The 27,739-nt window shown below is 44.0% G+C and overlaps 1 protein-coding gene across 6 annotated transcripts; it reads right to left on the bottom strand.

Moving 5' to 3' along the window:
- Positions 1–15,466: 15,466 nt before the first annotated feature.
- On the bottom strand, positions 15,467–19,220 carry LOC133931054 (E3 ubiquitin-protein ligase RING1-like). 6 transcript variants are annotated; one of them, XR_009911842.1, is made up of 3 exons: positions 18,166–19,220; positions 16,611–16,686; positions 15,467–16,504 (listed from the first exon to the last, which is right to left on the bottom strand). XR_009911842.1 is itself a non-coding variant. In XM_062377888.1 (2 exons), exon 1 carries the CDS (start codon positions 19,121–19,123, stop codon positions 18,212–18,214), a length of 912 nt encoding a protein of 303 aa, XP_062233872.1. In that variant the 5' UTR covers positions 19,124–19,220; the 3' UTR covers positions 15,467–16,686; positions 18,166–18,211. The 6 variants fall into 6 exon arrangements, 1 of the variants encoding a protein (XP_062233872.1); XR_009911843.1 differs by having other exon boundaries at positions 15,467–16,468; XR_009911840.1 differs by having other exon boundaries at positions 16,791–19,219.
- Between the last annotated feature and the right edge of the window lie 8,519 nt (positions 19,221–27,739).

Genomic DNA, 27,739 nt, shown 5'->3' with positions numbered 1-27,739 from the left:
ATGCATGCTTGTTTAATATGGAATCCCATGGTTAGGGTTTACTAGAATTTGTGTGACATTTTCTTGTAGCCTTTGAAGGGTCATGGGAAATAAAAGGGTAGCTATGCTAGTGCTGTCATGGTTGGAGTAAATATTAATCTTGACTAATGTTTATGTAACAAGAATTTGGGTATGGTAATCTTGTAGTAACATGGAACAGGGATCCCAACTGGATGGCTAGTTTGAGGTGGAGTTGCACAGCAGGGTTGTGCTTGTTCCTGTGTAGGATCCTAAGGACCGGTTTGTGAATCCTATTACCCGGCATAACAACACAACCACGAGGCCTATATGGGTACGACCTGGCCAAATAATTAGCTACCCTTCATATCCTGTACACACCAGTGGACGGTTAAGTGGCACAAGAGAGGGTCTCTGCAGTGGATGGAATCCCTGTTAGCGGTGAAACCTTAGTGGGTGCATATAGATTTGAAGGCGCTTTGTAACGGCCTTGTAGTGAGACCCCGGCTCTAGACCCCGGAAGTGTAAAGCAAAACAGGAATCACGACTCGTGGGTAAAGTGTGCAAACTCTGCAAAGTAATAAAACTGATCGATCAGCCATACTCATGGTTAAGAGCGGGTTTGGACTTCTTCATAATTAGTGGGGATCCTGAGTGGTTGGTTTGGGTAGTCGGGTGGTGGAACCCCCGATGAGTCGGTAGCCGGATATGGGATATCTGGTGAGTCTGGTAGTCGGATGGAATTCGATGAGTTGTGTTCCTTTATTGTTGGAGTCATAACCTAGTAATTAGGTTGCTAAGTTTTTTGAGTCCTAGTTTAGTTGGGCATAGTTGCAGTTATCCCGAGTCAAGCTTTTTCTTGTTATAAAGCCTGCATGTCATATTTTTCCCTCACTTGCTGAGTACTCTATGTACTCATGCTTGCCTTCTCCCAACTTCCAGATGCTGCTCAGAAGGCGAAGTTTTCGAAGACCTTCTGGACGATGGTGCTGAGTTCTAGGTGAAGGAAGGCGTCGCTCTGAAGACCATGTCATAGGCTGGCGTTCCCTCGAACATTGTCTGTGGATGGATGGAAGTCCTGCTACCGCTGGAAGATTTATTAGTGTTTTCTTTTAGACCTGCGGGTCCTTTTGTAAGGAATATTTTTGTTATTAATGGCATAGTTATGTTGTCACTAATTATGTCACTGCATATATGGAAACTTGATCCTGGCATATATGTGGAATACATCTGGTTTGTTCCCTTGAAAACCGGGTGTGACAATTACTTACCAAGAGAAGATGGTCCAGATGGAAGAAGGATGGGAGGAGCGCTGAAGAGAGGTGACGGCGGCGGTGGCAGCGCGACTGTCTGCGTGCGTAGAGGAGTGGGAAGGAGACTGCAAATGGATACTCTAGTGGACTGTCAATCTAGATGTCATGCTCTGTCAGTCTCCCATGGTTTAGTATGTTACGTTTTATTTAAGTATTCGCTTAGATATCATCATGAACATTTTTTTTTCTTTAACAAAGTTCCCCCTTTCTTCGTCTTGTTCATCTCCGATCCTCACCTCCCCATGGCCGCCAGCATGATCCAACTCCGCCACCATGGAAGGGGGCAAGATGATAGTGGAGGTTGAGGTGCCATACTGCCATTGATGGAATCGGAGCCTCGAAGGAGGGGCTACCGGATTAGAAGGTTATGAGAGTAGGGGCATGTGTTCAAAGAGTGGCATTTCTTGAAGAATGTTTTTACTATGGCATACTTCTATTTAATCCTTTGTTTAAACTCAAATATACTCTACTGTTTTTTGAGATATCAATTCCAGTGTATTAAAGTTTTAGAACAAAATTGGAAGTTTATTTTCATTTACTCTACTGTGGCATACTTCTCATTGCAGCTACTACTCAACTCTGTCTCCAATATCTGAGTCATCATCGCAGCTCCATGGTTTGGTCATGTCTCGTGTTTCTTGGTTTGTTCATCTTCTTGTGCAGGGCAGGTGTGGCGTCATCTGCTTCCTCCAGTCCACCACTTGAGCTTTGACTCATTGTTCTTAGACCTCATTTGGATAGGCGGTGGTTTCGAAACTTCTAGTTAGCGGAGTAAGCGGTTGTGGCCATTGAATTTCGATTGTTGGCTTTTACAATAATTTTTTAGCTTCTCAGTACACCAAAAAGCCATAAAAGCTTATATCATACTACTTTTCAGCTTCTAGTTCATTTCAGCCACAGTCGTTTTCTCAGCCAACTAATAGCCACCAGAAGCTAGGACCAAAAACCAGTCGTTTGGATAGTTTCTAGTTTTTTCAGGAAAAAGTCTGAAGAAACCTATCCAAATGGGAGTTTAGTCTTGTCCTTCCCTTGATGAAACGAACCTGCCTTCAGTTGATATGATTCCAGAGCATCGCACTCGTCTAGAGGTCTAAGTTCCCACCTGACTGAACGGAACTCCGCCCACCCTGCTCCAGTTGGGGCGGATTTATTATTATTTTAATTATTATCGGGGCAAGATAAAGTGGGGCGGGGTCGGGTCCTGGTCCGCCCTCCCCCAGTATATGTTATATACACGTTTACTGGGTTTATTAACAAGTTTATTATCCTTTTATAATATAACTGTTTCGCGGATTCAAAACACGTGCTTTTGTATTCGAATTGTTGTGTATGTATATCGTTGTATCGCGGCGTGCCAATATACACACAGTATATGGAAAGAAACAAAGACAATTGTAATAGAAACACATAACTTTATTCATTTATTATCGAAATCATAAAATGCAGTTTCATTTGATTACAATTGCTCACACACACGTACAACACACATGCTACTGACTAAGTCTTCAAGCGATCATCTGTCCTAGTTCCCTTGGTCTCGCAAGACCTCCGGTTAATTACATCTGGCTTCCCAAATAGCCTCCAATTAAGCTGCGCTGATAGTCGTCATACTGAGGTCGTCTCCGAATCTGCAAGGTTGTAGTCACACACAACAAAGACTAAGCAAACTAAGTGTTAGAAATAAAACAGTAGAGAACAGGACAACAGTCTAGCATGAGCTTTTTGGACTATTTATGTATCATGAGTCATCATCGGCCAAGTAGGCATCAGAATTGTATATGTATGTGTTAAAAGGTGGGCTAGGAGCGCAACACGACGCGTAGCTTCCAGCGGAAGCGGCCGCTTGAACACGACCAGGAGCCCCGACGCCGTGCTTGACTCACTAGCTCCTCTTTGGGCCTCAGACTTGTCCTCATCGTCCAGCTCCGAAGGCAACGTGCCACAAAGGAGAGGGTGATTACTTTTGCGCCACACAGGCTCCAGCCACATAGGCATATATTCTTATGGTACTCATTATCGGGCAGCCACATAGGCGTTATGCCACTAAGGCAAAGCCACGCAGGCAAGGGGATAACATGTGAGCCACAAAGGCATCAACTGTATAGGCATGTATTTTCTGGAGTTAGCATCAAGAGCAAGTGATCATAGTAAGGGTAAGCACATATGCATCAGAGGGTAGGCACCAACGAGCTACAGTAGCATAGCTGGGCACCAAAGGGCAACATCACAACCGGCAAGAGGAGAGTTTGGGGGGCTCAGTACTAAGGCAAAGCCGCCAACAGAACCAGCCATAGGATCAAACGCCAGGAGATGGGCTGACAACAGACCAAAAGCCCAGCATCAAGTAAGCCACCCAACAGAGATTATAGCCAGCAATAGAGAGAGTAGCATATCACAAGTAGCCCCATTCACCCTCTTGTCCGGCAATAAAGCAACAACACTTCTCTTTATACCTTGCAATTAGCATCACAAGGCAATAGAGGGCACGTATCAACAAGCCACAATAACATCATAACTTCGACCATCCTTCAGTCAAGGCAAAAAGGACAATCCTTTCCTCAAAGGCAAGAAAATGAGGTAACAACAGGCAAAGTGGACAGGGTAGCAATATGACTATCATTGCCCCTATTGGCATCATTCTTAACTCAATATCATCATATCGGCATGCATCAGAACCAGCACAAGGCGAGTTATACTGGTCGGGTCTCAATTTTTTCATCACCGGCCGATGGCGAGCACGACGGCATGAAAGCCAGGCTATCACAAAGCACAAGGGAGAATCACTGCCGGGCCTCAGTTTCAATCACTAGCCAACGGCGAGGAAGTCAGCAGCAAAGCGGCAAGGCGGCACAGCCCGACGGCAACATCACACTAGCAAGGAGCGCTGCAGCACGAAAGCCGGGGACAAACGCAACACAGCAACCACACGCGCGCACATCGCACTAGACTGCCGCTCCCGATTTTCACGCAAGGATCAAACTCGGGCCAGCGACGATGCGGCACACGCGTGGCACGATGGCGATTAGGGTATCAACTCAATGCACACAGCACAACTCCCATGGCCATGGCGTGAGCGCTAACCGAAGCTCATCACAAATCAAAGAAACACTAACAGTAGCTTGGCGACGAGGGTACACACGCACACCCATGGGGCCCGGCGTTCAGCATACACGGCCGGCGGCTCCCAGACACCCGACCGGCTTGCCGGCAGCCCTCTGCCCCCAGCCGGGCCATACATGATCACAGTAGCATATCACCATGGTCACGGCGACTAAGGCCGGCCAGATTTCACCATAACAAAAGAACAGCCATCCACAACAAACACGTCACCATCTCCACGGTCACGGCAACGAGGGCCGGTCGGATTTCACCACAACAAAAGAACAGCCATCTAAAACAACACGTCTCCATCTCCACGATCGCGGCAACGAGGGCCGACTGGCGCATATCACTGAATGAAGAACAGCTGAACCAAATCACAACATCTCCCTCTCCACGGTCGCGGTGACCAAGCACCGACCAGGACCACACCTATTTGCACGGACATGGGTACGAAGCACCATCGCCAACCACCACCAATCAAAAGAACTACGGCAGCCGGGTTCAATTATGAACACCACAGCACACAACAAAAATAGCACTTCCATCGCACGGCGCGGCACGAGGGACGGCCATTGCAGAACATCATAGAGGAGGAGGGGATGACGTCGGGGTCTCACCTCAGGTTGAAGCCATTGCTGCAACGGGGACAGATGGCAACCTGTTCTAGTCAGAGATGGGGAAGCAGCAGGGGCCTTCGTGGCGGCGGCAAAAGAATCTCGGAGCGCAACAGCAGATGAGCGCACGGGCAAGGCTTCGGCAAATCTTCCCCCTCAATCCATCCTCCTCCACTGAGAGCCCCTCCCTGCCTTTATTGAGGCGGCTCGGGCTGCCCGGGATAGAGATAGAGATAGAGTCCATCCTAATCCACCGAAGAAAGCCGAATCAAATCCCCCAAAATCAGGGAAATCCCAACCGAATCTCAACAAATCGGACTCAGGGCTAACTCAAACTCGCATAGACAGAGATAAAGGGGAAGGAGAAAGCGGCTTGGTGCGCCCATGGTGGCGTGGCCTAGGCCCAGGGACAGAGCGGCACGGGGGCTCGGCCAGGGGCGACGGATTGGTGCGGCGCGTGCGGGTCCAGAGAGGCGGCCCAGTGTCGTGGTGTGTGTGGGTGAAGGAGGCGGCGGGGAGAAGAAGCACAATACCGCATGGTCCTCTCGAGCGAAGAGGATAGGGAGAGGGCGGCTTGGGTTGGGCCAGCCCGGCCAGGGAAGGCAATGCGGCCATGGGCCGATATGGCCCATTGGAGTGAGAGAGGCCCCTTTTTATTTTCTTTTTTCTTATACATATGTATATACAACATGCATATACAACATGCATATACGTCTGCATATGTATCAACAAATATATTATAGATATGAAAATGGGCAATGTCAAAATGCAGTCGTACAAAAACTTTTAGTAAACTAATGATGCATGTAACTATTGTCATATTATATTAGGTCTTGTGAATCTTATATATGGTTTTTTATTGACTTATATATTGTGATTGCTATTATCTCATAATTAAATTTGATCTAGAGCTTTTGACGATTTTAGATGAGGCAGGACATGTCAAAGTCAGGATTCCATAGGACGGGATAAGAGAATTTCACCCAACATCAAAGCAGAATGGGGCAGGACGGAGGATGGACGGGGTAGGCCGTCCTACTACATCTAGATCTCTACCCTCGTCTCTACCTCATGTGCATGGCCCTCAGTGTCCTAAACCTTGTATTCCTTCCTTCCTTCCTTGTATTACTGATTCTTAGACAGCAAGGGGAGAGAAGATGGCAAAAACACTAAAACAGTAGTAAGTGCGAATGCCTGTTCAGATTAAGATGACGTCAATTTGTTATTGACAAATGTCCATATTGATCTTGAAGAGCACCTTCCAAAACGCTCAGGTCGTCAGGGTATTTGTAAATCAATTTCAGTTGACCCCCTTTCCAAACTTTGATCTCCACTGCAAGTGCTCTATCTTTTCTTCTAAAGATAAGTAAACCACTATGGTGTGAATACAATATTTTGCTTGACACCATGGTATGTTCAGGTGCCTTCATTCATTGGTGAAAGAAAAGAATTAAGCGTCGTCCAGGCCTCGGCAGCTTCATTTGGTACTGTGATAGACGGAGCAAAATCGGGAAATACACGGTGCTAAAATAGTAATCTGGGAACAAATATTTGCAAAACGGTTATTTTCTATACATACAATTTTGCAAAAAGAAAATGTAAGTCTCAAGCTTGAGTTATTAATCCTTACCAACAAACGAAGAAAATCCAAATCCAGATGGATGGATGAGCGGAGGTCTGGTAAGGGGAGGGGAACAAGACATCGCCGGGCGGGCGATGAGGAGAAAGAGTTTGGGGGAGCAGGGCAGGACAGGAAAACCGGCCATTACGGCATGAGCACATAGATTGTTATGTGTTTATAGCTAGGTGCTTAAAGAAATAAAGGGTTTAACACCTACATAAAAATTATGATTTTAATGCAAATAAAGACTATAGGTACTTAAAAATTATAATTTTCAATGCAAACAAAAACTATATGTACTTAAACATAGTTATATATCTTATTAGTACTAATATAAGCAGCAATGTTTAAATAAGCACATTACTCTCTGTTTAAACACATGTATTACTGCAGTTGAGAAAAAAAATCTAGTTTTTTCATAAATACCTCATATAAACACCCCATTGTATATGCTTTAGATCACTCAATCTAGTGGAGTTGCTTTCCAGTACTGCCCTTGCATGGACACCAGAATAACTATTCAATAGAAACCAAAAAAAAAAAACTCTAATATTCTTTAAAAAAAAGAAATCGGAAACCACCCCCAGAAGTCAAGGGGTTAGGTTTGTCAAAAAAAAAAACACACACACACACACACCGCCTCTAAACTCCTCCAAACCTAATGGCTCCTTTGATCAGTTGATACGGCGCAAACCTAGAATTTAGTGTGATACTTGCTTGATTTACAACGTCTCTCTCCTTCCATGTTGGCGCACGCATGAAAACAAAGTTTGTGGGAGAAAAAAAGGGCCACATTGAACGCATAACATACCACATCCGTTCCGTTCTTAAATTAAATAGATGATGTTTTAAAATCTTAATTTTATTTTCAAATAGATGTCATTTTAGATTTTCAAAATGATGTTTAACTAAAATACTCATCTTAAAAGCTGTTAAAAAGTGAAATTTCAATTAAATACGTACAGTGGATTGATGGCTTAGAGTCATATATTGAATACGACAAAAATCGTGAATGATAAATATGTCAAACAAAGAATAATTTATTGTAACCTTATTTTACATGGCAAAAGTTAAAACTACAGCTAAAAGAGAGGGGGAAAAAATACAAAATTAGATAATATACGTGAGCGTATTTATTGAAATAGACAATATGTCGGTGTATTTATGAATCTAGCATCCGTATTCGGCACACGGTGTACCAATAATTCATTTTCGATACACGGTGTACCGAAAAAGGCATTTTCGGCGCACCGTGTGCCAAATACAGGCAACATAGAATATTCGGCAAACGGTGTGCCAAAATACCCTTTTTCGCACCGTGTGCCATCACGTCACATCACATCACGCTTTACTTTTTCACTTTCGCTTTACACTTTATTCCTTAGGCTCGCCAATCACCGCATGCGAGATTCGTTCGGCGCAACTATAAATTGGTTCTCGCAGCGCATTGCGAAGCAGCATTTGAAGCAGCAGTCGAGCACGAGCAGGTGTAATGCAACAGCGCGAGGAGAGAACTGCCTTCCATAATAGTAAGTATGTAGATTAGATATGTAATTAATATTTAGATTAGAAAATATAATTAGAGTAAGTAGAGTGTTTATTCCGTTCGAATACATTGGTTAAATGGTATTAAGTTGATAAATTAGAGTAGGTATAATATTTGTATAATTTATGATCTCGTGATAGTAATTATGATCTCGTAACAGAATCTACCATAGTGTAACCGTAATTTTGATCCCGCGATAGGCATGATAACCGAAGTTATGATAATGTATGAGGTGTAATTAGCTGTTTATCGTACATACATCTAAGTAGTTATTTGCTTATTTACATTTGTTTAGCAAAGACGCTATGACTATCCATATTTATTAGGGGCATTTGCAAATACCTCCCTAGTTTTTTATTTTTTGCAAGGATGCCACTCGAATGACAGTTTTAATGGCATATTTATAATTTTCTAGTGGCAAGCTTGCAATAACACCAGGAGTAGTGGTTTTTTTGCAATTGTCCCTATTTATTATGGAGAACATCCCGCTGTTTTGCATGGGAGGCTCGTATCAATTCAGAACTGCCAGTACGTAGAGTACAGTTGAGCTACCTATTGATCTAGAAGGCTTAAAATCACATGTTATGAGCCTTTTGCGCGTGAACCAGCAGTCCTATAATGTTGTCCTAGAGAGTGTGCGGCCACGGCTTGTGCCAAATAGCTCAGTCATTGTTCATATGTTGTTCAATTTGAGAAGGAATAACGCATGAGCTTTGTACTCACGCAAGGCATTAGAGGAGAATTTTGAAATGAGAGTGTACGTAAATATAGTATCACGACTGGTGCAAGGTGAAGCGGTGTCTAGTGTGGAAGGATCAAACCATCATGTCATGCATGATGAGGAGGGAGGGCATGTCGGGGAGGGCAGTTCCGGTATAGAGGGACCTGAAGTGGACCCTGGTGAGGTAGATACAGGATGCATAGATGATGAAGACGGTGGTAGCGGGGATGAAGAAGGTGCTGATAACGATGACCCGGTGCCGACGATCTAGTACTTTCATGGTGCTTGGCTGCTAGATTGTACCATCATTAAGTATAACATCCTATCTAACTGTGGATATCAGAATAGTAACATCTAGGTGGGACAACGGTTTCGAAACATGGAGGAGGTCATCCACTTTATCAAGAACTATGCTGTAATCACAAGAAGGGATCACAAATGTGCCCGGTCTAACCCTACAAAGTATGAGGTCGGGTGTATCAAGCACTCGAATTATCCTTACTTCGTACGAGCACATAAGCCAAAATACGAGAACTATTTTGTGTTGAGTAAACACACCCCACATACATGCAGCGAAGAGGTTGTTAGGAATGTGAGCCACGCCGTTGATGCGAGGTTTATAGCCCAACTCCTCATCACCCTTGTTGGCACGAACATATGTTTGTCGCTAAAATCCATTATGGTGGAGGTGCAGACTAAGACAGGTATGCTGACCAATTACCACACTGCGTGGCGAGCGAAGCAGAAGGCGTTGAAGATGATGTTTGAAAGTTTCGAAGAGTCTTACAACTATGCCTCGAGGCTGTTGCAGAAGATTGCCATGACAAATCTAGGGACCCAGCAGGTCATGGAGGATGAGCCGATCAGGCTGGAGGATGGGTCATACAGCAGCACTGATCAATACCTCATTAGGTTTTTCTGGTCCTTTACCCAATGCATCGAAGCTTTCAGACATTGCAAACTGTTTGTATGTGTGGATGCCACATTTCTTAGCGGCAAGTATCATGGTAACCTTATGACAGCGATGACGGCGGATGCAAACAATCAGATCATTTCTCTCGCGTATGCAATGGTTGAGAGTGAGAACAATGATAGTTGGCTGTGGTTTCTCACCTTGGTGAGGACACGTGTCGTTGGCAATAAAGAAAGAGTTTACATCATCTCAGATCGCAACAAGAGCCTCTTGCATGCATTGGACATGCTGCATGACAGCACAAACTACTCCATTATATGGCCTGATATGGAGAGAATGTGGTGCATGCGATGGGTGCAAACATGTATTCAAGGTACCACAACAAGGGTCTTGTAAAGAGATTTAAAGGGTTGTGTCTTCAGAAATAGCAGACGAAGTTCAATGAGATATGGTGAGAGTTAAATGAGGCCACTCGTAAGATGATAGCAGAGCAGGAAGCACAAGAGGACCATCTGCGGACGCAAATAGTGGGGGGCCAAACCATCATTAGCTGTTCACGTGCTACGTTTAGACAGTGGATAGCGGGAAAACCGACGGAGCGTTGGGCCCTAATCCATGACACTCACGGTGTCAGGTTAGATCATAGCGTTTCAATGATCGTATTTTACTCTTGTTTATGCAAATATCCCATCTAAAATTGTTGTCTCTCATATTAGGTATACGATCATGACAACGAACATAGCAGATGCGTTCAACAATGTCCTAAATGGGGTACGCGGTCTCCTATTGTGTGTCATCATTGAGCCCACATTCTATAAAACTACTGACTACTTTCGAGACCGTGGTATAGCTAATGAAGTGCAGCACATGGTGCACCTAAGGTGGAGGAAATCATATCCAGAAGGAGAAATAAGGCACACTTTCATCAGACTAGGATCTATGACCAGGCCAACAATGAATTCAAGGTCATGTGTCGTTGCCAGTACACTTCAGGGTATAGCGCGGGGGACACCGTGCAGCAATGTCAAATTGGTTCTCACGAGATGAAGTGCACATGCAATAAGCCAAAACTACACTATATCCCGTACTCCCATGTCTTCACCGCTTGCAGGGACATGGTCAGCAACGACGGATCACAGTACGTATCACCCTACTTCACGATCGATGCATTGAGGAGCACGTACTTCCAAAGATGCGTTCTTTCAACATCAGAAGCAGCTACAAAGCAATCGAGGGGCCTAAGTGAGTACCTTATCCCAGAGCATGACGCACGGATCCTAGGAGGCTTAGAGCCACGAGGCTGCAAGGTGATATGGATGCAGCAGATGATGTTGATGGACTACGTATGTGTAAAATATGCAAACAATCTAACCATGACAGGAGGACTTGTCCGACCCGGCGGTAAATTATCAGGCTATGATCGAACTAGAATGTATTAGATTTGTTGCAATTTAGTTTGTTTTATGAAGTTAATCGCAGACATAGTTTGTACTATAATTTGTTATGCACATATTAGTTGTTGTACCTATTTTGTAATAGCTGATGTCTTACGTTGTTTTTTTATTGAACCATGAGGCTTGAAATCATTGGCATAGCTCACGTTCATCTTCCCGAGCTTCTTCAGCTACGGTATGATGAGAACCACAGGGGAAGGATAATTTTCACAGGGCAACAGGTACAACAATAATACGTGATTTTCAATTGCCCTGATAACTTGGTACTTACTCAATAAATGTATTACATACCTTTGCAGTTGGTCCCATTGCGTTCCAGGAGTGTGCGCAAACTTAAGGAGTTAGACCCTCGATTCCACGAGCCACTCGCACAGGCAGAACTGCTACCGTTCGCTCTCATGATGGCTGGAGCTCCCATGGAGGGCAGTGGCAGGACTCCCCTCCCGTCGATTGAGGTGTCACTACTCACAGGCCTCGTCAACCGCTGGCGTCCTAAGACGCACACGTTCCTCTTTCCTTGTGGAGAGATGATCGTAACTTCACGGGACGTGGCCATGCTGACCGAGCTACCGATCAGAGGCACCCCGTTAGTACTTTCACGACCAGCAAATGAGCAGTGGAAGAGTTATATTCAAGGCAAGTAATTATTTGTTACGTAAAGTACTTCATATGTTCTAGTATTATTCGTGCTTCATTAAGTCTCTGCATCTTGTAGGTCTGTTGTGCAATATGACATGAAGGATGTTGGACTCTTCAAGTCATGGATTCATGGGCTACCACAGTTTGGTCCTTGCCCACCGGATGTGGACGAGGCTAAAATTATGCAGCATTACGAGATGTACTTGTACATCTTGCTGGAAGACATCATGTTCTGCAACACGGCAGACGATTATGTACTTCCTCATATTGTATGGTTAGCGGGTCAGCTCGAGTTACCTCCCTACGAGCCGACATCTTACAGTTGGGGATCGACTGTGTTGGCTGCTACGTACGAAGGATTGTGTGCTATAACCCAGCAATCAAAGAAGATGGGCTCTATTTCTGGTTGTCTACACCTTTTACAGCTCTGGAGCTGGGAGTACCTCCCGGTTTGTCGACCGTGGATGAGCAAGACCCACTATCCAGTCCCCATCTCCGATGGCGTTGCCGATGATATGAGGCCTATGATGGGGTGTCGATGGATTCATACCAAGCTGAGATGGACTCACCAGCAAGACCATGGTAACTACTCCCACGTGATCAGTGACCTGGACGTCCTCAGCGCCGATCTCGTGGAGTGGGATCCATGGTGTATGGAACGAGTGGCTGAAATTGCAACCTGAGGCATCATAGCATCCTCTTGTTTTCGTGACTCGGACTTATGGATGATCAGATGCTTCTTGCTGTACATGAACAATATGGAAGTGTATTCTCCTGAGCATGTATAGAGACAGTTCGGTCACCGACAGTTGGTGCCAGTACCTCCCCTACGAGACGCTGGTTGGGCGCATGAGTGTGTTATTGTACGTACCATTATTACGTTAGGTGATCCATGTTACGAAATTATAAATGTTTATGTCACGTACAAGAGGAGCGCACAGGGGAACGCAGGCACGCATGACTAGTCTGAGATTAATGCGGAGCACATAAATAGGTGGATGGAGTCAGGCGCAGTGGATGTCATCGTTACTGCGAGACAGTACGACGACGACACGTAATGGGAGTACCTTTTGTGGTACCGTTCCCGCACGCGTGCCACCTTACTCAGCGGAAACGTACCGCCTGCCCCCAGAAGCTTCCCTAAGGATCGTGCCTGTCTTCTTCATATGGTGGTAAGTGATGTTGTACTTCTAACGATTTTCATTAGTTACACATTCGTATTACTAACATGACCCTCAACAAATACAGACTGAAACGGGGTACAAAATGCATACGCAGGCGGAGCAAGCATGTGAGGAAGCAAGTGGGTCATCAACACGGAGCGATCGGAACCCTCTCCGGGACTACATGAGGACGGGAGGGTCTCGCTTGTTGTCCACGTTACATGGTCTAGGTGGTTGTGCCCCGCATTTGAGGGGGTACGACGTACCAGTCATGGACCCGTCTCGTGCCTCCCACAACAGGCGCTCGTCCAGTGCTCGTGAGGCACAATCAAGGGAGGCACCTTCATTTGCGGCCCATCATGTGCCACGTTCTTGTGCTGAAGTCGGGGAGTTCACAGAGACTCTTGCTCCCGAGCAGTGTACACTGGGTTCCTATCCCCCTCAGTTGACACAACCTCCTCAGACTACACAGACACCTCTACCAGTAGTATTAACTCATCACGAGGACGTCATTGACTACACATAGCAGACGCCAACCTAGAGCGGCACACAAGATTTTGACTGGGCTGCTGCATTGCAGGCGAGTAGTTTCACCGAGCTACTAAGCGACCAGTACCACCAATATCCTGATACACCTGGGGGTTCACAGTGGTACCAACATGATGAGACTTCGACATTCTAGACTCTATCGGAGCACGTACTACCGGCATCCACACTCCCACATGAGGGTCAGACATCGTGGTACATGCAAGACCGAGTTAGCTGTTCTGGATACACGTTCGGTAGAGGTGCAACACCACACGACGATGAAGATGATGAGCAAGGGCCAGCGCAGACCGCTAGGATGAGGGCTAAACACCCGCCAGACGCTTACACTCCTGGTGATTGCGTGCGGCGTCGTCGTTAATGAGCCAGTGCAGTTGTTCCATGCACTGGCACTTGTTACCGACACGTGTTATTCACTATATTGTGTACTCATCTGTACTATATCTTATCCACTGCAGTGTTAAAGTAATTACATTTAATTTACATAATCTTTATCAAATAATTAGGACACATAACTTTTTTATGAGTTACTTATTAAACATTTGTATATATAAATTACGATATTTCATACTTGTTTAATGTTTATCAAATAACCAACGATTTGTGCTTTGGTGCAGAGCAAAAATATAACAGTCAAAGATCAATACAAATATGGTGGTATATTCTAGTACAGGTTGTCCATGGACACCTACAACGATCGATATAGCACTAAATACCTCCTTACAGGTTGTGCATGGAGGGAAGGATGATCCGTTCAATGAGAGCAACCTAATCCAAGCTGTGTCCAAATTGCATACAAGACTGCCCTGTTTTGCGTTGACCGTTCCGCTCCTACATGTAACAACCGATGACCTTAGGGCCCTCTTGCACGAGCACCGCCAAATATACCTCAGGGTATACGAACTAGCCGACTATCTTTCTGTGCTACGTTTCTGTATGAGGCAAAAAGGATGGTGATGTTACCCAACCAGTATGCATCCCACATACAAGTTCGTCATTTTCTATTTGGTCACCCTACTTATCTTATTGTTATTGATTCAAATGCTCCTTTTCTGTGTTAGACGTTTTCAGAAGATGCAGAGTTGATCGATAAAGAAATACCACACTTCTTTACGATGCATATGCTCTTCGACGGGGGTGTGATACTTGTTTTCCGTAGAAGGCGACGAAGATCAGTAAACCTAAAGGGTACAAGAGCGTCCTCTACTATTCTACCTGAAAATGACGAGACCAATATGGACGATGATTTCATACCACCAATGCCTCGACGTTCCACCAGCCATACAGGAGAAAGTTCATCGAACACTACAAGAGGACGTTCACACCACATCGATATGATGTCCAACCAATAACAAAATAGAACGTGCTCCTACTGTGATACCTCAAGATGACACGACGACGATTTCATACCACCTCTCCCTCTCCCTCCGAGGCCTCCATCTCCGGAGGACTGTGATGACTGTAAAAATGATGTTGGATTTTTTTATACCCGTCCTCACAACTTTTAACCACCACCTCGGAGACGACAACCATCTTACCCTGATAGTCTTGACTGGCACAACTGACATTCTTTCGCTAATTTATATTGTCACTTTCCACCGCCATCTTAAGATATCAATGATACAAGGGTTAATGTTGTACTGCCCACCGCCTTAGAGACTATATGTTTTCTTTCTCGTGCAATTTGAAATATACAGTTATATTAGCAAATAATTTTAAATTTTATTAAAATTTGGCAATTACATAAAATAACAACACACTGGTACATAATTTTAAATTTTGTTAAAATTTGCCAATAACATAAAGTGCCAACTCACCAGCATAAATGACAGTTAAATTAGCAAATAGTTTCGAATTTAGTTGAAAGTTGTCAACTACATAAATAACATGTCGGTATCAGATGACAGAAACGAACCGTAGCCAGCCACAACCATATTTGGTAATTACATAAAATAATAACACACGTAAAAAATTGTCAGAAAACAGACATTTCGACGCACAGTGTGCCGAATACGCACTGTTACCTGTATTCGACACACAATGTGCCAAATACAAATAATTTTTGACATACTGTGTACCGAATACATATTCTAGATTTGTAAATACACCCACATATTATCTATTTCAATAAATACGTTCAGATATATTATCTAAATTTATATTTTCCCCTAAAAGAGAGCTTAAGGCAGTAGGTCGTTGGTAAAGAAAGTATGGATTAGTTGCATAAAGTTGCATTGGGTTAGTGGAAGAGATAAGGGGAAAATAAATCTGGCATGCGAAGCGAGCCCCTCGTGGGCTATTGAAATAATTAATTATATGGAAAAATATAAAAACTTCCTAAAAGTCACCTGTATTTTAATTTTCCTCTAGAAGTTGTTTTTTAATAAAAAAAACCTTCCAAAGATTCGACTTTATTAAAAAACACCCAAAAATTTAAAAAATTAAAAAAAAATCACAAAAATACTAAAAAAAAACTAGAGATAATTTTAAAACCTGCTACGAATTTTTTTTATTTTTTTTTAATTTTTTAAGGGTTTTACAACAAAGCCAAACTTTTGAAGAGTTTTTTTTTTCAACAAAATAACTTCAGAGGGAAAATCAAAATCTAAATAACTTTTGAGGAATTTTTGCATTTTCCCCTAATTGTATGGCTGAACACCGACTTAACTTTACGCCCACTGACACGTGGGGCCCAAGCCCGCAGCTCGTCCAAGGATCCGCGTCCCTTGGCCTCTGGGTCCGTTAGCTTGAAAGACGGCCCTCCCAGCCCCAGCCCCAGGCAGGCAGAGTTGCCCATCTGCGTCTTTTCTAACCCCCAGCTCATGCAGTAGACTATCTGCTGCTTCCATATCCAAACCCGAAAGAATCCTTTGAGCTAAACAATCAACACAAACCAATCACACCGCCGGCCAGGCCAGCTCCGACGTACGGACAAGCTAATAAAGCTTCTTCGCTTCCAGTACATACAGAATATTACGTACCAGTAAATCAAACAAGAGACTACGGCGCCAGTTTTCGTTCCACCGCACATCTCCTCTGGTCCCTCCTTACCTTGCCCTGCATCAGAAACCACTCGTCAGTAAACCATCCAACTATGTTCAGCATCCCACTCGGGCATTCCAAGGATGAAACAGCATGCACTGATTCCATAATTTGCCCACCAGACATAATGCAAATCACTATCTTGGCCTACAAGGAAATAAGCTGGTCCGAATTGTGCCCAGACTTCGATCAGTCCCGGGCCGCCAACCTAGCTCACTAAACAAGTTTCAGTTTCTTGTCCCGTTCCTCCCCCAATAGAGAAGGCATTACTGCATCTCAAAAAGAATACATCATAACTGTTCTTAATCAATCGTCATATCAGCGCAACTTCTAAACAAACTGGAACCCATCCCTTTTCATTAACAATTGAATAAAAAAGCAAGGAGCACGCATAAAAGTAACAGCTATAGATGACTACAAACTGTAACTTTTTTATTAAAAAAATAATTAGGAACAAGAAATAGATTGCAAAATGAAAAACAAGACTATGACATTATGAATCACTTGTGGAAACCTACCCAAAACCATATTATGACATAATGAGTTAATGATAGAGCTGACAGTTCAAGTGATGCTCCAAAAACATAATAGGGCATACGGTGAAGTAAAATTCTGAGAACTTATAAACACAGCATATATCAAATAATATTAAGCCATCATCATTCGGCTAAGGTACACCCTACCTTCTAAATACCTCCAAATTCTAAGTTCTCAAGAAGAAAAAAAAAAGTCCAAACTTTGTATCCACATTTACTTTGGTTCACAATAGATGAATATATGTTATCTTTCATCTTTGGAGTACATTTAAACCTGATTACAACATCAGGCCATACAGCGTCACAAGATCAACAGGATGATATTGCTTCGACATCTATTCTCGAAGGGAGTCATCATTGCAGTTTTGACTATCATACAACATTGATCTATGATATAACGGTCATAAATGGCAACCTACTTCAGCTTGCACAGTGCAACTCCTTCCAAATCTAGAATTGCTCAACATTGCACTTCTTTTTAGCAAACCCATGCCCCAATAAGACTACAGAAGCTTTGAACCAAACCAACAAAGATAAAAACAAGACACCATAAACTCAAGGACATCATAATCGACAAGCGCTTTCATACACACTAATAAACTAAAAAGAAAAATGCAAGCAGTCTGACTGCTTAGTAAATCATTTTAATGCAGGGAAAGCTGCACGGCCCAGCAGAAGTCGTGGATAGGTAACAGCTATCCAACTGGTTCCATCCCGTAACCAAGACCCTGATTACCAATTGCTGCCATGCTTTGCTGGCTACTCACCAGATATAGAATGCAGAGATGATTGACAAACATTAAACAAGGATGGCATATTTTTGTTTTTCTTTGGCAGTCGTCGATTGTATAGAAGGCAGCAACAGATGATGTAAATTGACAGTTCCCGCTAAAATGTAATAACACAATAACAGGTAAATAGAGCATATTGCTTCCTGAAATCTGCAGGTATATCGAACCTCCTCATTCCCCTGCGCCCCTCTTCATCAGAAGGCTGCGAAGCCTTCAGTCAAGATCATCGTATCCACGATGAGGACCACCACTTGCATTGCTGCTGCTGCTGTTGCCACCAGAAGGCGCGTCATCGTCCCTCCTGCCCTCCTGAGCCTGAGTGTTTAGATTGCTGGTCTCCGCCTGGGTGGTGGCACCACCGAAGGCGGCCCTGAGAGACCAAGGCAACGATATCCTGAACCTTCTCTCGGCCACCCTGGGTGAAGAGGCAGCGGGAGCAGAAGCGCGCTGGTGCTGGTGGTCCGGGTCGTCGGTGGGCAGCTCGAAGCGGCAGACGGGGCAGGAGCTGTGGAGGTCGAGCCATGGGAGGATGCAGTCCTTGTGGAAGACGTGATTGCAGGGGAGCTGCTTGGCGGCGGCGCCGAGGTGGAAGTCGTCCATGCAGACGGCGCACTGCGCCCCTCCGTCGGCCTGCATCATGTCGGCGGAGACGGCGACGTCGGGGAGTGCCGCGACGGCGGACTTGGCGGCGGGCGGGGTGCCGTAGCGGTTGGGGTCGTTCTCGGCAAGCTGCTGGATGAGCTGCTCGAGGCCGCCGCCGGCTCCCATGAAGTAGTCGCCGAGGCTGAGGCCTGGGGCGAGGGTGGGCGCGCCCTCGAGGACGATCTGGATGGTGGCACCGCCGGAGAGGAGGCCGCCGAAGTGGTCATGGAGGAAGTTGGAGGTGTCGAAGTTGGGGGAGGCGGGGGAGGGCGGACCGAAGAAGGCGGAGAGGTCGCTGGGGTGGCGGAGATCGAAGAGGAAGGGGTGATGGGGGGGCGGGGGGAGCTCCTCGACGAATCCTCCGGCGCAGCGGGGGCAGAGGATGTCGGCGTCGGGGGAGGCGGGAGGGGCGATGGAGACGTCGCGGTCGCACTGGTGGCAGTAGTAGCGCAGGAGCGACGGTGGAAACGACGACGACGACATCCGCGCCGCGCCGCGCCGCCCGCAATCTACTCTATTTAAGAGGACTGGATTGAGAGGTGATCGATCGATCGATCCCGAAATCTATCTAATTTCTCTTCTGAGTCTTCCTGTGGACCCAATGGAATGGCCTGGTCTACTCTGACGACCCCAGCTAGCTAGCCTCCATCCAGAAGGGTCCAGAATGCTCCAGAATTAAGAAGCCAATCTGAGGCCTCTTTGTTTTTTACCGTCATCGTGTATTCTACCTTTTAAAAATATAATCAAAAACGAGTAGACCGATTCTACAATTCAAAATTTCTAATATAGGGCTAGACTATGTTATAATTTATAATCCCAGAAAAATACTTCTTCTATCAGATTATGACACATATTTACTCACAATTGCTATTACAAACATAGCATTTCGTTTCTTTCTCCTCTCTCTCAAGCTCCATTTCCCCTCTCTTCCGAGCTTCACTGGCTGTTGCCATGCAAGTGAGGGATGGAGAGACCCCGACTGCTCAACAGAGAGCCAGCCGGAGGTGGAGCAATAACAAAGGCACGACGACTGAGGAAACTGCTGGAAACTTCAAGCATGTATCGAGTACCCCAAGTAATGACAATGTGGCGGCTCGAAGCTAGGATGGGAACATGCTGCAATAGAATGGGACAAAAAAGAAGGGAGCGCGCAACCCAACGAGGCATGGTGGAGTTCACCGTGGCATCGGTTGGGCCGGAGGGGTGGCGGAGCAGGAGATACACAAGGGGACGGGGCGATCGGAGTAGAGGAAGGCGAAGCTCGGCACGGCTACCATGTGGGGAAGACAGCCAACGGCGGAGGAGCTCACGGGTGAGATTCTCAGTTGGATCTCGATGGTGGGGAGTCCAAGGAGAGGCGGAGCTACTACTGCTTGCACTCGATTTGCGAGAGGGCCGGCCATTTTAGCTGAGGGCATCAACGGCAAACGGCGATGGTGTCAAGGCCAAGGCCACAAGACAGCGAGAGGAGGCGGGCTGGGGTGGCTCACGGCGTACAAACGGCGTTGGCACAACTCCAAACGAGCTCGGCCATGCAACAATCAGCTCCTGCGCGCTGTGAGAGGAGAGAGAAGAGGAGAAATTCTAATAATATGGTGCTGTTTGTTTTAGATTATACAATTTAGATTCTAACAATCCATATTCTAAATTGTGAGAATCAAAATCTGGATTGTTAGAATCACAATAAAAAACAAACAGACCCTGAGATAACCTAATTCGTGTAAAAAATAGAGAAAGACCGGGCTGCTGGAGGAAATCATTCAGGTGTGTTTGATTTTGTAGACGAGGTTTTGTATACTAGCACTGTATAAGCAAACTGGGAATCATATTTAGCAGAGTTATATTTGTTGAAAAGAAGATTATTTGGTTTGTTGTATCTGTCTGGACAGGCTGAACTAAGTTTCTATTTGGTTGACTGAATCTGAGACCGTAGGAGTAGATTCAAGAGTTAAGATTATGATCGGTTACTCACATGAACATAATTTTGTGATACTAACAAGTAGGCTCACTTGCATGAGTGGATGTAGACCTGCATCTGGCGGGCCAGGATGAGTCCGTATATTTGCATTCGCCGAGTCTAGCTGGAACAGTAGATGCGGGCAACCAAACTCATTTATTTATGAAATTATACACATTCACCAGGCTAGGCTGAGAGATATTCGAGCAACCAAACACACCCTTACTTTCTATCAAAGCATTTGAACTTCCTTTACCATATGGAGACAATGTGTCTGATTGATTCTACAATACAACACCTATGTCGCGATTAAACCTGGTAATGGTTTGGTCTCAAACCGGTTTTAGTGGGTTGGTTTTTGAGTTGGATTGATTTGGTTTGGTAGGGGATGGGTTGAGATGTCTAATGAGTTGGTTCGGTTTGGACTAGCAGTTAGAATGAGTTGGTTTGGGTTTAAATGGGTTCAATTTTTTAGTCCAAACCGTGGGTTAAGACCATGTGTCAACCCAAGGCCCGACCGCCCGAGAGCGAAGTGCCGAGTTGTCGACTACCGAGTGCCCGGGTCCAAGTGCGGAGAGCCTGAGAGGCTGAGCGCCCATTGTCGCCACGCCTGCTCCCTCATTCCGTGTTGTCAGCCCCTTTCCCCCTCCGCATCATCCCTCCAGATCCAACAGGCCTCCACCGCCTCCTCGTCCTCACCTTGCTGGTACCCAGCTGCCGTGGATTGGTGACCAGTCCCAATTTCCCTCCACGTTTCGATTGGTAAGGAACCCTAACCTACCCTACCCTTGGAAGAATTCTTAGATTTCTTTTCTGTAGAAAATTTCCTCCTCCTCTTGAGTATGTCATGTTTCTTGCAGATTTGTTTGCTTCAGGTTTATTTTCCTTTGGGGGGGGGGGGTTGTGTTCATATGAACCCGCATGCCTTATGTTAGAGTATCTCCAACCGACTTTCTAAATCTCGCTCACTATATCTTCGTATAGAGAGCATCTCCAAAAGATTCTCTCTCTATTTCTCTACGCGCTCCAACCGACTCCCTAAACTCTGGTCACCTATATTTTATTAGTATCCTATAAATAAAAAATATTTTTAATGGCTATTTCCAACGTCTAAATGTTGTATATGTTTGAATTTGGTTTGAATTCAAATTGAATTAAAAGAAGGATATCACATTAAATGGTAAAAATGCATATAATTAGAGCATTATAGAGGAATTCACCTTTTCACCATATAACCTAGGGCTAAAAATAATTTTAGAAATTAGTTCATCACATAAGAAGAATATTAATGAATTTTTCATATTTTTTAAATTTATTTGAGGCCCTAACAATTGTTAAAAGTTATAAAATAGCTTTTTTTAGAGAATTTTAGTTTAAAGTCTACACAGACTTTTTAGATGAATTCAATTAAAATAGGTTGCATACGAATTATGAAACACGTACAAAAAATTCTATGATTTTTGGAGCAACAGAAGACTACTATTTTGAAGAGATAAGATGGGAAGGGGAATTAGATCTGTCGAGTACTGTTTAGTGGGTCCACAGGTCATCGTCCATTCCAGAGATAGCGAACGCGTTTGCCGTTCAATGAATGTAGCAAGCGATCGGAGGAGATGGCGAGTGGAGTATAGAGCCAGTTGGAGTCAATTTTTTTGGCTCGATTGCTAAATATAGCGATGGTGAGTGGGATGAGGGATCGGTTAGAGATGCTCTTAGGTCCGCTGTCCCCTCCTGTCGATTCACACAAATTTTGCATTTTTTAAGATATGCCACATATCCAAAATTCAATGAACACTCTTCTTTGCCATACTTGTTCTGCTGACAGTATGTACTAGACGGATTGGCGCGCTTACGTCGCGCCCTTTTTTTTACAGAACATGACAAAAGAAACCAATTTATGATATCTCAATATTTATCAATATTTAACACATTCATTTAATTATAGAGAAAACAATAGTACTTTCATGTATGCACATAATTTTAACATGTAGACAACAGTAATACGAAACTAACAAAATTTGTTTCATATTTTTTGAGTTATATATATATATATATTTGTATTTTAGATTATTTCAGTCGATCTATTAATATAACTAATATTCCTGTTAATATTTTTTTGGAATTTTTCGAAAATAAAATTATATTATATGTGTAAATATATACATATATGTATATATGTGTATCTGTATATCTATACATACATATATGTAGGGTTACTGCTACAGTAGCTACAATGCCCGAACATATGAGAGCGCTCCAAATCTTGGAGCGATAATATATGTTATAGATTTACAATTAGCCTTTGTTTTTTTGACGCATTCAACAGGCGACAGAGGTTCCCAACCTGATTTCATTTCTGAACAAGTAACGATCTTGTTGCAGTCAGCATCGAGCAATACAAAGTTAGGGCAATCCTCTAAAAAAACAAAATTAGGGGTACCTACAAGCCAGGCTTTCCAATTAGCCTTTGTTGTTTCAAGTCTTGATTGCCCTATAAAAAACAGTACAGGCCATCGCTCATTTGGTGATACTTTCTGTTGCAGAGGAAAACCTGCACGTTGGAAAACTTGAGGAGAATTGGCCCTTGGCAGTCCCGTGTGGCACAGGTAACCACCGAAACTCTTAGTAACCTTGTCAAGTTGTTAATTACATGCATGTTACCATATCAAGAATCATTGAACCACAATAATTGTTGAAACATAGCATATATGATGTGTGGAATAACATAATATGTCGTGTTAATATGAATCAACTACTTAAGTTGCTCTTTTTTAAACATGCTAGTTGCATGCTCTCTTTGTATCATGTTTAGAGTTTAGTTTGTGTCACTTATGTCTCTCATTCAAAAGTGTTTGATTATAAATAGATTTGGCAATATGTCATATTTTATAAGAAAATGTTCTCGAATTGAGATAAGTGACTCGGGATGGATTTCGTGCTCTTGTATGATTCTAGAGAAAAAATTTGGTGACATTTTCTTATTGTTCTTCGTATATATATCCTCTTGGTTTCTTGTATTGGTCAATAGCATAGTGTACTACACACAAACATTTCTTATTGTGCTGACTTCTGACTAATGTGTACTATACACTAACATTTAACTGTTTATTGGCCTGTGCCACCCTAATGTGAAATATGGTATGCAGCATGCAAGATACAATACCAAATTGCAAAATACTTATGCTTCTTCACTTTAGTTCAGTTTAGTTCTCACATGCACGGTGAGCTATTGTGCTGATCGTTCGAAGCACCGTGGGTCTGTTTGATTGAACTTTTGACTTTTCTAGCTTCTGGTTGTTATTTTTTTATTATTGATTTTTTAATAAATTTTTAGTTTCTCAGCACACTAAAATTCAGAAAGTTTCTTTCAACCAGCTTCTCAGTTTTTAGTTTATTTTCTCATAAATCAGCTTTTCATCTTAAAAAACTAGCTTACTACTAGACTGTTTAGTTCGACTTTTGATTTCTTGGAAGCAAAAGGAAAAAAAAGAAGGAACCAAACAGTCCCTAATATCATGCTGACTTCTTACATCTCCCAAAGATTTACTTGGCCTCCTACTGGTTATCTGAAGTTCTGAATTCATATATTTCTGTCCTCCAATTTTGCATACAACAAACTCGATGTTAGATACAACTATACAACCATCAATCATTTTATGATGTACGGCACTTTGTTTACGGTTATCAAACCAAGTGCCAATTTTTTGAATGGGAGGAATGTTGTCTGACCTGACACGTTAGTTTCTTGTTTGAACAGGTCGGTGACAACTTTTGTAGCCTCCAGATTGGCATGTCTGCTACAAAGGACAGGTAGGCCACTAAAGGGAAAAATACAAATTTGTACAATATATTCGAACGTATTTATTGAAATAGATAATATTTTCTGTATTTACAAATCTAGTAATGGTATTCGGCACATGGTGTGCCGAAAATCCATTTTCGGTACACAGTGTACCCAAAAAGACATTTTCGGCAAACGGTGTACTATTCGGCACACAATGTGCCGAAAATCATATGTATTCGGTGTGCCGAATACAGGAAAGTGCGTATTCGGCACACCGCGTGCCGAAAATCACATGTATTCGGCACACGGTGTGCCGAAAAACCTGATTTTTTTGTTGGTGTGTGGCAAATATGATTGTGACCGGCATCGGTTCGCTTCTATCATCTGATACCGGTATTATGTTATTTCATGTAATTGGTAACTTTCAACTAAATTTGAAACGAGTGGTTAATTTAACTATCATTTTATCTCGGTGAGTTGGCACTTCATTTTATGTACCGGTGTAATGTTATTTCATGTAATTAGTAACTTTCAACAAAATTAGAAATTAGTTGCTAATTTAACTGTACATTTCAAAATGTATGAGAAAAAAAGCATATAGTCTCTAAGGCGGCGGGCAGTCTTAACACTTAGGTATGTTTGAACATGCACAACATTAACCATTTTATCATTGATCATCTCAAGATGGTAGCGAAAAGTGACGACGTACATTAGCGAAAGAATGCCAGTTGTGCCAGTCAAGGCTATCAGGGTAAGATGGTTGTCGTCTCCAAGGTGGTGGTTGAAAGTTAGGAGGACGGGTACAAGGAAATCCAACATCATCTTCACGGTCCTCCGGAGATGGAGGCCTCGCAGGGAGGGGTCGAGGTGGCATGAAATCGTCGTCGTCGTTTTGAGGTATCACGGTACGAGCATGTCCTATTTTGTTGTTGGTTGGACACTATGTCGATGTGGTGTGTGAACGTCCCCTTGTAGTGTTCGTTGAACCTTCTCCTATATGGCTGGTGGAACGTCGAGGTATTGGTGGCATGAAATCATCATCAGCTCTTATACCCCTTAGGTTCGCTAATCTTCGTCGTCTTCTACGCGAACCAGGTATTACATCCCTGCCGAAGAGCATATGCATTGCCAAGAAGTGTGGGATTTCTTTGTTGATTAACTCTGTGTCTTCTGGGAACGCCTAACGCAGAAGAGAAGCATTCGAATCAATAACAATAAGATAAGTATGGTGACCAAATAAAAAATGACGAATCTGTATGTGGGATGCATACTGGTCGGGCAACATCGTCGTCCTTCTTTGCCTCATACAAAAACCCAGCACAGAAGGATGGTTGGCCAGTTTGCACACCTTGAGATATATTTGGCGGCGCTCATGCAAGAGGGCCCTAAGGTTCGTCGGTTGTTACATGTAGGAGTGGAACGATGAATGCAGAGCATGGCGGTTTTGCATGCAATTTAGACACAACTTGGATTAGGTTGCTCTCATTGAAAGAATCATCATTCCCTCCATGCACAGCCTGCAAGGAGGCATTTAATGCTATATCGATCGTTGTAGGTGTCCATGGGTAGCTAGTACTAGAATATCCCGCCATATAGGTATTGATCTTTGACTGCAACTTTTTTGCTCTGCACCAAAGCACGAATCGCTTGTTATTTAATAAACATTAAACATGTATGAAATATCATAAATGATATATACAAATACTTAATAAGTTACTCATAAATAAGTTATGTGTCCTAATTAGTTGACAAAGATTATGTAAATTAAATGTAATTACTTGAACACTGAAGTGTATGGCATAGTAAAAATGAGTACATAATATAGTGAATAACACATAATACAGATGAGTACACAAAATAGATGAGTACACAATATATTGCACTGGCTCATTAACGATGTCGATGCCGCAAGCAATCCCCAGGAGTGTAAGCGTTTGGCGGGTGTGTGGCCCTCATTCTAGCGGCCTGAGCTGGCCCCTGCCACGTGTGCCCTTGGTCGTCATCTTCATTGTCGTGCTTTGTTCCAACTCCACCGAATGTGTATCTAGAACCGCTAACTCGGCCCTGCATGTACCACAATATAGGATCGTCATGCGGGAGTGTGGATGCCGGTAGTACGTGCTCGGATGGAGTCCGAAATGCTGAAGTCTCAGCTTGATGGTACCACTGTGAACCCTCAGGTGCATCGGGATATTGGGGGTATTGGCCGCTCAGTAGCTCGGTGAAGCTGCCCGCTTGCAATGCAGCAGCCCAGTCAAAATCTTGTGTGCCGCTCCAGGTTGGCGTCTGTTGCGTGCAGTCAATGACGTCCTCGTGGTGAGTTGATAATACTGGTGGAGGAGTCTGCATAGCCTGAGTAGGTTGTGTGAACTTATGGGGTTGTGAACTCAGTGTACACTGCTCGGAACAGGAGCCTCCGTGACCTCCTTAGCTCTAGCACAAGAACGTGTCACATGATGGGCCGCAGACGAAGGTGCCTCCCGAGAATGTGCCTCATAAGCACTGGACAAGCACCTACTGTGGGAGGCACGGGACGGGTCCATGGCGGGTACGTCGTACCCCTAGAACGCAGGGCACAACCACCCAGATTGTTTGCATATTTTGCACCTACGTAGTCCATCAATAGCATCTGCTGCATCCATGTCACCTTGGAGCCTCGTGGCTCTAGGCCTTCTAGGATCTGTGCATCGAGCTCTGGGATAAGGTACCCACTTAGGCCCCTCGATTGCTTTGTAGCTACTTCCGATGTTGAAGGAACACATCTTTGAAAGCCATGTGCTCCTCAGTGCATCGATCGTGAAATAAGGTCATACGTATTGTGATCCATCGTTGCCACCCATGTCCCTGCAAGCAGCACAAGACATGGGAGCACGGGATATGGTGCAGTTTTGGCTTATTGCATATGCACTTCACCTCGTGAGGACCAATTTGACATTATTGCATGGTGTCCCCCGCGCTATATCCTGAAGTGTACCGACGACGACATATGACCTCAAATTTATTGTTGGCCTGGTCGTAGATTCTAGTCTTATGAAAGTGTGCCTTACTCCTCCTTCTGGATATGATTTCCTCCACCTTAGATGCAAACCGCGTGCTGCACTCTATTGCAGCTATACCACGGTCTTGAAAGTAGTTAGCCGTTCTATAGAATGTGAGCTCAATGATGGCACACAACGAGAGGCCACGTACACCCTTTAGGACATTGTTGAACACCTCCGCTATGTTTGTTGTCATGATCGTATACATAATATGAGAGACAATAATTTTAGATGGGATATTTTCGTAACCAAAAGTAAAATACGATCTTTCAAACGCTATGTTCTAACTTGGAATCGTGAGTGTCATGGATCAGGGTCCA

The sequence above is a fragment of the Phragmites australis genome, chromosome 10 (genome assembly GCF_958298935.1).
Source record: "Phragmites australis chromosome 10, lpPhrAust1.1, whole genome shotgun sequence".
NCBI lineage: Eukaryota > Viridiplantae > Streptophyta > Magnoliopsida > Poales > Poaceae > Phragmites > Phragmites australis.
This window is presented reverse-complemented; position numbering and strand designations above follow the sequence as displayed.